The following is a 12,044-nucleotide window of genomic DNA, read 5'->3' as shown; positions in this document are numbered from 1 at the left end:
TATGTACATACACATCTTGCAATTATTACATAAATTTTATGTCACTGAGAGTTATTATTTGTATAACTTGTTTAAATGTCAGATACTTTCCTGGTAAAAGTTAGTACTTTTCTGAGATAGGAAAATATTAACAATAAGTCATATTCCAATTTGAATTTATGTAGTCTCTAGGAAATTAAGATTTATTTTCTTGCTTTTATTTTTTTTTCTTGCTTTTAAACTTAATTCCACATGTAGAATTGAATCTAAAACCAGTTTTAATTTCAAATGTTAAGATTGGAATCACATAGTCCATAGTCCATGATTATTCACTTTCCTGTACCAACGTGATTTTTAACCTTTTTTTTTTTTTTTTTTTTTTTTTTTTTTAAGGGAACTCACTCTCTTTTGGAGTAAATTACAGCAAAGAGTAGAACCATCTATACAAGTGTATCTAGAAAGGTGTCGTCAACTTTCTTTGTTAACAAAGACAGTTTATCACATTTTCTTCCTGATTAAAGTTATTAATTCAGAGGTAAGAGTAATCAAGGTAAAATCTTTTCTTAATTATTTAGGAAAAATTATAAATCAAGCAACTTTAAAAACACTTGTTATATAACTTATTACATATGAACTTATATAACATCTAGTTTTGATTTGAGTGTTGCCTGTACACTTTTTAATCACACATGGAAAGATAAAGACTCAGAAGAATAAAATTTTTTTATATAGTTTTTTGTTTTATTGGCATTTTTAAGGTTTCAAATTATATATTAATATATTTTAATGCGAATTTGTTCAAGATTGTTTGTTTGACTTTGGTTAGTTGAATCCTTAAATCCATTAGTAGACTGTTTTAGAATAAAAATATCAGTTGAGTTCACTGAAATAATTTTAGTTGCATTTTTGTAGCAATCGGTATTTTTGGATCAGCTTTTATCATTCTGGAGAAAGGAGTGGACATTCATATGACAGAAAATAGTTATAGTAACCATCCCCACAGCAGATAACCTTCATCCATAAGTCCTGTTCCCAGAATCCTTTCTAAAGTCATTACTTCTCCACTTCTCTTCACTACCTGTATTTTTCAAGTGACTCTTACCTTCATTAGTGCTGTCTTATAATGATAGTTCAAGATGCTAATCTAAAAGAAAAAGTGTTGATTGTATCTTTTCCTACTCTTCATTGTTAGATTGAGCCAGCCATGAGGTGGGTGATTTGACATTCAGTTTTGTGATAGAATTAGAAACCCTCTTTTAAGGGGTTTTTTAACTTGATTCTGTTAAAAGTGAAACTCTTCTTTTATTACTAGTGAGTTTGAAAATATGGAAGCAGTCTCAATTTTGTCATTGGTTTAAGAGGGTTTTGTTTCTGAAGGATCACAAATACAAACTTAGGAAATGAGATTTGTGGTAAGGATAATGACATTTACTGATTGCTTAGTATGCACCAGACATTATACTGAACTACACCAGTTACTTTAGTTACATAAAATCCATTAATACCACAGCAACTTTGCAAAGTTTTAAGTGCTATTTTGACCTCTGTTTTATAAATGACATATGAAATGTCAAAGAAATTAAATAACTTCCAAGTTTGGCTAGCTATTAAATGATTTTATACCCAGGTCTTATCTTAGCTCCCAGTACTTAAGCTTTTCTGCTATTCTATATCGCTTCCTTGGTACCAGTGCCAGTAGCAGTTTATTTTACAGACAGTTTTACATAGCAGACTAAGCTGCAGTGCTTCAGAAAGGGCATCTTTTCATATGCAAAATTTGAGAAATGCAAACCACATTTTAAAATTAATAAATTCAGAAATCTGTGTTGATTAGTATAGATTAACATTTTCTCTTTGCTTTTCTACAGACTGAAGGGGCTGCTGGACTTGCCACCTGTATAGAACTGTGTGTGAAAGCTCTTCGCTTGGAATCTACAGAAAATACTGAAGTGAAAATATCTATTTGCAAGACCATTTCGTGCTTGTTGCCTGATGATCTGGAAGTTAAACGTGCTTGTCAACTGAGTGAATTTCTTATTGAACCTACAGTAGATGCATATTATGCTGTGGAAATGTTGTATAATCAGCCAGACCAGAAATATGATGAAGAAAATCTTCCAATACCAAATTCTTTGCGCTGTGAGCTCTTACTTGTATTGAAAACTCAGTGGCCCTTTGATCCAGAATTCTGGGATTGGAAAACCTTAAAACGACAATGTCTTGCATTAATGGGGGAAGAAGCATCCATAGTGTCTTCAATAGATGAACTAAATGATAGTGAAGTTTATGAGAAAGTGTTAGACTACCAGGAAGAGATTAAAGAAACTTCTGTGAATGGACTTTCTGGTGGAGTTGGTGCTAATTCTGGCCTCCTTAAAGACATTTGTGATGAAAAGCAAAAGAAGAGAGAAATAAAACAATTAAGAGAGAGAGGATTTATATCTGCTAGATTTAGAAATTGGCAAGCCTACATGCAGTATTGTGTGCTCTGTGACAAAGAATTCCTTGGTCATAGAATAGTACGGCATGCTCAAAAACATTACAAAGATGGAATTTATAGTTGCCCCATATGTGCAAAGAACTTTAATTCTAAAGAAACATTTGTCCCTCATGTCACATTGCATGTTAAACAGTCTAGTAAAGAGAGACTAGCAGCTATGAAACCTTTAAGAAGATTGGGAAGGCCTCCTAAGATTACAACTACCAATGAGAATCAGAAGACAAATGCTGTGGCCAAGCAGGAACAGCGGCCTATAAAAAAGAACAGTCTCTATTCAACAGACTTCATAGTATTTAATGACAACGATGGTTCAGATGATGAGAATGATGACAAAGATAAGTCTTATGAGCCAGAAGTGATCCCAGTCCAGAAGCCAGTACCTGTTAATGAATTTAATTGCCCTGTAACTTTATGTAAAAAGGGCTTTAAGTACTTTAAAAATTTAATTGCTCATGTAAAGGGGCATAAGGATAATGAAGATGCCAAGCGCTTTCTTGAAATGCAAAGCAAAAAAGTTATTTGCCAGTACTGTAGACGGCATTTTGTAAGTGTTACTCATCTCAATGATCACTTACAAATGCACTGTGGCAGTAAACCATATATATGTATACAGATGAAATGTAAGGCTGGTTTTAATAGTTATGCAGAGCTCTTAACCCACCGAAAGGAACACCAAGTCTTTAGAGCAAAGTGTATGTTTCCTAAATGTGGTAGAATTTTTTCAGAAGCTTATTTACTATATGATCATGAAGCACAGCATTATAATACCTATACTTGTAAGTTCACAGGTTGTGGTAAAGTTTATCGTTCTCAGAGTGAATTAGAAAAGCATCTGGATGATCACAGTACTTCTGAGAAAGTGCTACCTCCTGAAGACCAACTTAATTCATCTGGAGATTCTGTTCAACTTTCCAAAGTGAACCAGAACTCAGAAGGAAGTTCTGAGAAAGAGAGATCTACGGTTCTTTCAGAAAATAACGTTGAAAACACCTTATCAGCAGATGGAAGTGATACTTGGGATAAAAGCAAGGCCGAATCAGTTATGACCAAACAAGATCAGATTTCTGTGCCTGAGTTTAGGCAAGCTGATGGACCTTTGTCAAATGGTTTGGAAAATCCTGCCGCTACTCCTTTACTTCAGGCCAGTGAAGTCGCTGTGTCTATTAAGGTGTCTCTCAATCAGGGGATTGAGGATAACTTTGGAAAGCAAGAAAGCTCATCTGTGGAAGGCACAGATGAGTCACTGGTCACAAACTTAAATACACCAGTTGAAAATACTTGTAATAATTTGTGTCATTCAGATTTTCAAGAGAGAAAAGAACAAGATTGTTTTAATGAAACACAGATTACTCAGAATTCTTTAATAAATTCAGAAAACCTCAAAATAGGTGACCTTACTCCTCAAAACTTACAAAGACAAGTGAACAACCTGATGACCTTCTCTGTACAAAGTCAAGCAGGATTTCAAAACAGTTTACCAACATCTAAGTTTGAATGTGGAGGTAATGCTAAAACAACATCAAGTATTTATAATTTACCTCTTAAGACTTTGGAAAGTATTACATTTGTTCCACCACAACCCAACCTAAGTAGTTCTTTAGTAACTCCATCAGTGCCTCCAAAAGCACCATTTCAGAAATTCAGTTGCCAGGTTGAGGGATGTACTCGAACCTATAATTCTTCACAGAGTATTGGGAAACACATGAAGACAGCACATCCTGACCAATATGCTGCATTTAAAATGCAACGCAAAAGTAAAAAAGGTCAGAAATCTAACAACTTAAATACACCAAATAATGGAAAGTTTGTTTATTTTTTGCCCTCACAGGTGAGCAACTCTAATAATGCATTTTTTACACCACAGACCAAAGCCAATGGGAATCCTACGTGTTCAAATCAGTTGCAGCATGTCTCACCTTCCACTTTTCCAACTCATTTAGCAAGTGTGTCAACTCCACTGTTGCCCTCAGTTGAAAGTGTCATTAATCCAAATACACCTTCTCAGGATAAAAATGAACATGGTGGTGGTATGTTATGTCCCCAAATGGAAAATTTACCTAATGCTACCTTGCCAGCACAAATGGAAGATCTAACCAAAACAGCTTTGCCTTTGAATATTGACAGTGGCTCAGATCCTTTCCTTCCTTTACCTGCAGAAAGTAATTCAATGTCTCTCTTCCCTTCGCCAGCAGATAGTGGGACTAATTCTGTTTTTTCCCAACTGGAAAATAATACAAATCATTTTTCCTCACAGATTGAAGGAAACACTAACTCCTTTCTAAAGGGCGGTAATGGTGATAATGCAGTTTTTCCTTCACAAGTGAATGTTGCGAGTGACTTCAGTGGCACCAGTGTCCAACAGTCTGCCCCTGAAAAGGTTAAAAAAGAACGTGGACGGGGCCCAAATGGGAAGGAACGAAAACCAAAGCACAACAAAAGGGCTAAATGGCCTGCAATTATCAGAGATGGGAAATTTATTTGTAGCAGGTGTTACAGGGCTTTTACTAATCCCAGATCTTTAGGTGGACATTTGTCTAAGCGATCCTATTGTAAACCACTAGATGGAGCAGAAATTGCTCAAGAACTTCTACAAAATAATGGACAGCCTTCTCTTCTTGCCAGCATGATTCTCTCTGCAAATGCAGTAAATTTGCAGCAGCAGCAGCAGCAGTCTAACTTCAATCCGGAGGCATGTTTTAAAGATCCATCGTTCTTGCAGCTTCTTACTGCTGAAAATCGCTCATCAACATTTTTACCAAATACATTCCCTCGGACTGGTGTTACTAACTTTAGTACAAGTGTTAGTCAAGAAGGAAGTGAAATTATTAAACAGGCTTTAGAAACTGCTGGCATTCCCAGTACATTTGAGGGCCCTGAAATGCTTTCTCATGTTCCAACAGGCTGTGTCTCAGATGCAGCGCAAGTAAATGCAACAGTGATGCCAAATTCAACTGTGCCACCCCTGTTGCAGACTGTATGCCACCCAAATCCCCTGCTAACACACCAGAATAGAACACCAAATTCCAAAACTTCTTCCGTTGAGGAATGTAGCAGTTTGCCTGTTTTTCCAACAAATGACTTACTACTGAAGACTGTTGAAAATGGTTTATGTTCTAGTTCATTCCCTAATTCTAGTGGACCATCACAAAACTTCACCAATAACAGTTCACGTGTTTCAGTTATCAGTGGACCTCAGAACACAAGGTCTAGTCATTTAAATAAAAAGGGAAATAGTGCTTCTAAAAGAAGAAAGAAAGTTACGCCTCCGCTGATTGCACCTAATGCTTCCCAAAACTTGGTAACAACAAGTGATTTAACAGCGATGGGACTTATAACAAAGAGTATTGAGATACCGACTACTAACCTTCATTCAAATGTAATTCCAAATTGTGAACCTCAGGGTTTGGAAAATTTAACACAGAAATTAAATAATGTTGACAATCAGTTATTTATGACTGATGTAAAAGAAAACTTTAAAACCAATCTTGAGTCCCATACAGTGTTAGCTCCTTTAACATTAAAAACAGAAAATGGTGATTCCCAAATGATGGCTTTGAATTCATGCACAACTTCAATAAATTCTGATTTGCAGATTTCTGAAGATAATGTTATGCAAAACTTTGAAAAGACTCTTGAAATTATTAAAAGTGCTATGAATTCTCAAATACTTGAGGTAAAAAGTGGATCTCAGGGTACTGGTGAAACATCACAGAATGCGCAAATAAATTACAGCATTCAGCTCCCTTCAGTAAACACTGTACAGAACAATAAATTACCTGATTCTTCTCAGTTTTCCTCTTTTATAGGTGTCATGCCAACAAAAAGTAACATTCCTCAGTCGGAAGTATTGCATAAGGAAGATCAAATACAAGAAATTTTAGAAGGCTTACAGAAATTAAAATTAGAAAACGACCTGTCCACTCCAGCATCCCAATGTGTACTAATAAACACATCAGTGACACTGACTCCTACTCCAGTTAAGTTAATTCCAAATGTCACAGTTGTTCAGCCAGTTTCTGAAATGATAAACAACATTCAATTTAGTGACAAAGTTAATAAACCCTTTGTATGTCAAAACCAAGGCTGTAGTTACAGTGCTATGACAAAGGATGCATTGTTTAAGCACTATGGTAAGATTCACCAGTACACTCCAGAGATGATTCTTGAGATTAAGAAAAATCAGTTGAAATTTGCTCCATTTAAATGCGTAGTGCCTACATGTACAAAAACATTTACAAGAAATTCTAATCTCCGGGCACATTGTCAGTTGGTACATCATTTTACAACAGAAGAAATGGTAAAGTTAAAAATAAAAAGGCCTTATGGAAGAAAATCTCAGAATGAAAATTTGTCAGCTCCACGAATTACACAAGTGAAAAAGCAGCTAGCAACAACAGAGGAAAATAAGAGGGAATTCCAGCCTCCTTTGGAACTGGGAACATTGAAGGAAAATGCTCTAAATAATGTGGCACCAACCCCAGAAAAAGAACTTACAGAAAAAAAAAGTCCTGAAAAAACAGAAAGTTCTTCACAAGTGATTACAGTTACTTCAGGACAATTTAATACAAATTCCCTAACAAATATACAAACCAAAGGAAGGAAAATTAGAAGACATAAAAAAGAAAAGGAGGAGAAAAGAGGGAAAAAGCCAGTTTCTCAATCCCTTGAGTTTCCAACGAGATACAGTCCCTACAGACCCTATCGATGTGTTCATCAGGGTTGCTTTGCTGCCTTTACAATACAGCAAAATTTAATTCTGCATTACCAGGCTGTACACAAATCAGACCTACCTGCCTTTTCTGCAGAGGTTGAAGAGGAGAGTGAAGCTGGTAAAGAAAGTGAGGAAACTGAAACAAAACAAACTGTGAAAGAATTTCGATGTCAGGTGAGTGACTGTTCTCGAATTTTCCAAGCAATTACTGGCCTAATACAACACTACATGAAACTTCATGAAATGACTCCTGAGGAAATTGAAAGTATGACTGCTTCTGTAGATGTTGGGAAATTTCCATGTGACCAGTCAGAGTGCAAGTCTTCATTTACCACATATTTAAACTATGTTGTTCATCTTGAAGCAGACCATGGAATTGGCTTACGGGGAAATAAAACTGAGGAAGATGGCATATACAAGTGTGACTGTGAAGGTTGTGACCGTATATATGCAACTCGGTCTAATCTTCTCCGACATATTTTTAATAAACATAATGACAAGCATAAAGCTCATTTAATTCGACCAAGAAGGTTAACACCTGGCCAGGAAAATATGTCAAGCAAGGCAAACCAAGAAAAGACCAAATCTAAACATCGGGGGACAAAACACAGCAGATCTGGAAAGGAAGGAATCAAAATGCCTAAGACCAAAAGAAAGAAAAAAAATAATATAGAAAACAAGAATGCAAAGATTGTGCAGATTGAAGAAAATAAGCCTTACTCTTTGAAACGTGGAAAGCATGTATATTCTATAAAGGCTAGAAATGATGCCTTATCTGAGTGTACAAGCAGATTTGTAACCCAGTATCCATGTATGATAAAGGGGTGTACATCAGTTGTTACAAGTGAAAGCAATATAATTAGACATTATAAATGCCATAAATTATCTAAGGCATTTACTTCACAACACCGCAATCTTCTTATTGTCTACAAACGATGTTGCAACTCACAAGTAAAGGAAATTTCTGAGCAAGAAGTTGATAAGAGTGATGTGAAAGATTCTGGCACATGTGTATCAGAGAGCAGTGAGAACTCAAGAACAACTGACGTTCCACAGAAGGAAGTTGAAAAAAATGAAAAAGATGAAATGGATGAACTAACAGAATTATTTATTACAAAATTAATCAATGAAGACAACACAAATGTAGAAACCCAAGTTCATACCTCTTCAAATGTAAGTAGTGATATTCAGGAAAATAACCCTTGCCAGTCAGAAAAGCAAAAAGCAAGTAATTTGAAGAGAGTTAATAAAGAAAAAAATGTTTCCCAAAATAAGAAGAGAAAAGTTGAAAAACCTGAACCAGCATCAGCAGTTGAGTTAAGCAATGTGCATAAAGAAGAAGAAACTGCTGTTGCAATTCAAACCACTGAGGAGCACCCTGCATCTTTTGACTGGAGTTCATTTAAACCAATGGGATTTGAAGTATCATTTCTGAAGTTTCTTGAGGAGTCTGCAGTAAAGCAGAAAAAAAATACTGACAAAGAGCATCCAAATAGTGGAAATAAAAAAGGATCCCATTCAAATTCAAGAAAAAATATTGACAAAACTGCTGTGACTAGTGGAAATCATATGTGTTCTTGTAAAGAAAATGAAACCTTTGTACAGTTTGCCAATCCATCACAGCTTCAGTGCAGTGATAATGTAAAAATTGTTTTAGACAAGACTCTTAAAGATTGCACTGAGCTTGTCCTAAAGCAACTTCAGGAAATGAAACCTACCGTCAGTCTGAAAAAACTTGAAGTACATTCAAATGATGCAGATGTACCTATCATAAAAGAAATCAGTATGGGTAAAGCCACAGGGAGAGGACAATACTGATAACTAATGTACTATAAATACATCATTTACAGTTTTATTTTAAATAGGAGCCATCAAGCATGCTAGAATTGTGAAAGTTACCCATTATTTTTTGTTATTGATGTGAATTAACCTGGCCAAAAAAAAGGAAAAAAAAAAAACCATGACATTTGTCATGTAAAACTTTTTTTTAATCCCTATGGGACTTAAACAGAATCAATACTTCAGTTATTGTAAATAGTTGAGCTAAACTGAAATTTCTATGAACCAGTTGCCCTTTCCATGAATTAAACAGAATTATCTGTGTGATTGATACGTTTCACCAGGTCACTGCTCATGTATAACAGTACTCATTGTTTGTAGATACTTTTTTGTATATATTTATTATTGTAAATCATTTGCTGCCACCAGCAGTCTGTAAGTCTAAACTATTAAATGACACATTTATATTTGGAATTTTAATTTTTAACTAAGTGATCAAGTTTTTAAAACTTCTTTTATTGTTTTAAATTAAGAATTTTTTGATCTAAAATAGAAACTGCATAGTTCACTGATTTTTACATAAAACATTTACAAGATGATTTCAATATTACTTTTCACAAAGTAGGCACGTTATATCAACACTTTGCTCTGCTTTGTAAATTTTCCATCCAGGATTTTTAGGTGGTATTCATAGGAAATTAAAGCAGATTCTTAAGCAGTTTCCTATAGCTACAGGTTTTTTTTTCCAATGCTTCTGATTGGATATAGTTACTCTAATTCCATGAAATATAATGGAAATGTGAACAAAGAATTTACTACATTGAAGAGTTTAAACATTTGGTATAAAAAAAAATCCTTTGTGAATGTGATAGAAACTAGTAGTGTGGAGCAGTGTAAATATTTGAGGTGGTGATTTGTGAAGTAGCCCAGTATTGCCTTAAATAAAATCACATTTCATTTCTTGTTTTATACATGTGATCTTATAAAGGTTTTTTTTTTCTGTTGTTCATTTTCTGAGATTTATAGATTGGTGTATAGCTTTAAACTGTAAAAACTTTTGTGGAAAGATTTTTTTAAACATTTTTATAAATCTTAAAATTGGTATCATCAAAGTGAGCCCATCTTGTGTTTATAAAATGCAAGAGTCCTTAACATTTATAATTACATAGATGAAACACTTTCTATAAGGAAGTTGGATGTTTTGATTTTACTGTTTATAGATGTTAGATTGTACAGAGTTGTCTGTATTTTACCCACCATATCTAATGATACTTTTTCATTAGATTGGTCTTCCAGAGCAGTATTAGTTGTTATAATTACTTCGGTTATTCAATACATAGTTAGCACTTATAGTTTAGCTTCACCATATTTATACTGTTGATTCACTGCCTGAGATAGAGGCTGTTTCAGGAGAGTTTATGACCTTCATTTGAAGTTCAACTAAAATCAGTACTTGGAAGCAAACAAAATAGTTACTTTTGTTTCTGTTTACCATAATAGTAGCACTGATTTTTGGCTTTGTGTTTGTTATAAGCCAGTTGCATTCACATTATTATTATTATTAGCCTGAGATATCAGTGACATTGTGATGATATGAAAATGTATATATTTCCTGTGCAACATCAGATTCATAGGAAAAATGAAGCACTTAACATTAATTGAAATTGCTGGTACTCTGAATAAATAAGCATGGTCAAGGAGTGAATTTTCTTTTGGAAAATATTTTTTAAGTTTTATTATTAAAGTATTATAGTTTTATTTTTAGAGCCTAATAGGTTTTATTGACTAGTTCGTTTCACTTCATTAAGGTTTATTACCAATATGCATAAAACTTGACACATTAAAGTTCCTACCCCTTGGTAAGCCCACTGTTATTTATTAAAAGTTGTTATGGGTGATTAATACATGTTTTACCCTAAATTAACAATAACTTAACTTTGAATAATTTTAATATTAAATTTTTGTTAACAACTGAATGTTTCCGTACAGTTTTCTTAGAAGTTGACCTAGCTCTTGAATATAGGCATTTGGCAAAACTGCTTATATTCGGTGCAGTAGAAAATAGGTTTATCTCTGATGAATGTAGTGATGGGCCATTGTTAAGTGAAAATGTATTGGAGCTTTTCTTTTGCCATTTAGCTTTAAGAAAATTGAAGACTAGATATTTCTGTAATTGTTCTCTCACATTCAGGGGAAAGAGTTTGTAAACACTGAGTTAAATTTTTAATATTCCAGGTACAGTATACTAAAGGTAATTATGAACAAGTGGGCTTTTTAGCATGAAATAAAAGATTCAAATTATGGTATAAAATAGATATGAATTTATAGAATAGCATGTTGGTAAAGTTTGATATGAAATGTAATGCCTAAGGATTAAAAAAGACAAAGTGTATTTTTCAATGGTATACTTTTCCTTGCTATTGTTTTGAGATGTTTTCTTCCTATAGCCTAGATTTGCCTGAGGTTTCATTATTAAGATACAGATTTTTCTCTTTTCAACCCAGAGAATTGGATTCTTACACATTAGAACATGTTCAATACCATTGTGTTAAGTGAACTGTAACAGTTTGGGAAATTTCCAGCAATGTTAAATTGCTGAAATTTAGCATAAGTTACTATTTTAAAGGGCTAGACAAAGATAGATTTTTAACAAGGCAATTTTTGATCAGGCAAGCATAGTTGCTAAAGCTGAAAGTACAGAAATAGTATATACAACTAGACAATCAAAGAGGAAATGTTCTACTTGGGAGCAAGGGAAAGAAGATGTAGGTAGTTATGAAAGTGTAAAAAAGATGAGTCTTGAAAGGTGAATTTGTAGTCATTGGATTGTCAGAAAGGAGAAGGGAGTTCTAGGTCTATGTTCCAAAGCAGCATAGAGCATTTGCAGTGTTATAGCTTGTTCTGTAGGTTGCAAAAGCTGAAGATCATCTCGTGAAGGTTCTTGTGTGCCATATTTAATCTTACTTTTTAAAATTTAATGTATTTAAATTGAGCAATTTGATCATATACTACTTTTGTAAAGATAATTATCACTGCAGAGAAGATAGATTGGGTAAGTTGGTGATAAAAATCAAG

At 34.1% G+C, this 12,044-nt stretch overlaps 1 protein-coding gene across 1 annotated transcript in view; it reads left to right on the top strand.

Annotated features, from left to right (window-relative positions):
* The window catches only part of ZNF292 (zinc finger protein 292), a 75,957-nt gene extending 66,832 nt beyond the window's left edge, over positions 1 to 9,125 (top strand). Inside the window, exons 7-8 of the mRNA XM_084228323.1 lie at positions 373 to 514; positions 1,848 to 9,125. Coding sequence (XP_084084449.1) covers positions 373 to 514; positions 1,848 to 9,008 — 7,303 coding nt within the window. The 3' untranslated portion in view covers positions 9,009 to 9,125. The remainder of the gene's footprint in view (positions 1 to 372; positions 515 to 1,847) is intronic.
* The last annotated feature ends 2,919 nt before the right edge of the window (positions 9,126 to 12,044 follow it).

The sequence above is a fragment of the Talpa europaea genome (genome assembly GCF_964194135.1).
Source record: "Talpa europaea genome assembly, chromosome: 2".
Classification (NCBI taxonomy): domain Eukaryota; kingdom Metazoa; phylum Chordata; class Mammalia; order Eulipotyphla; family Talpidae; genus Talpa; species Talpa europaea.
This window is presented reverse-complemented; position numbering and strand designations above follow the sequence as displayed.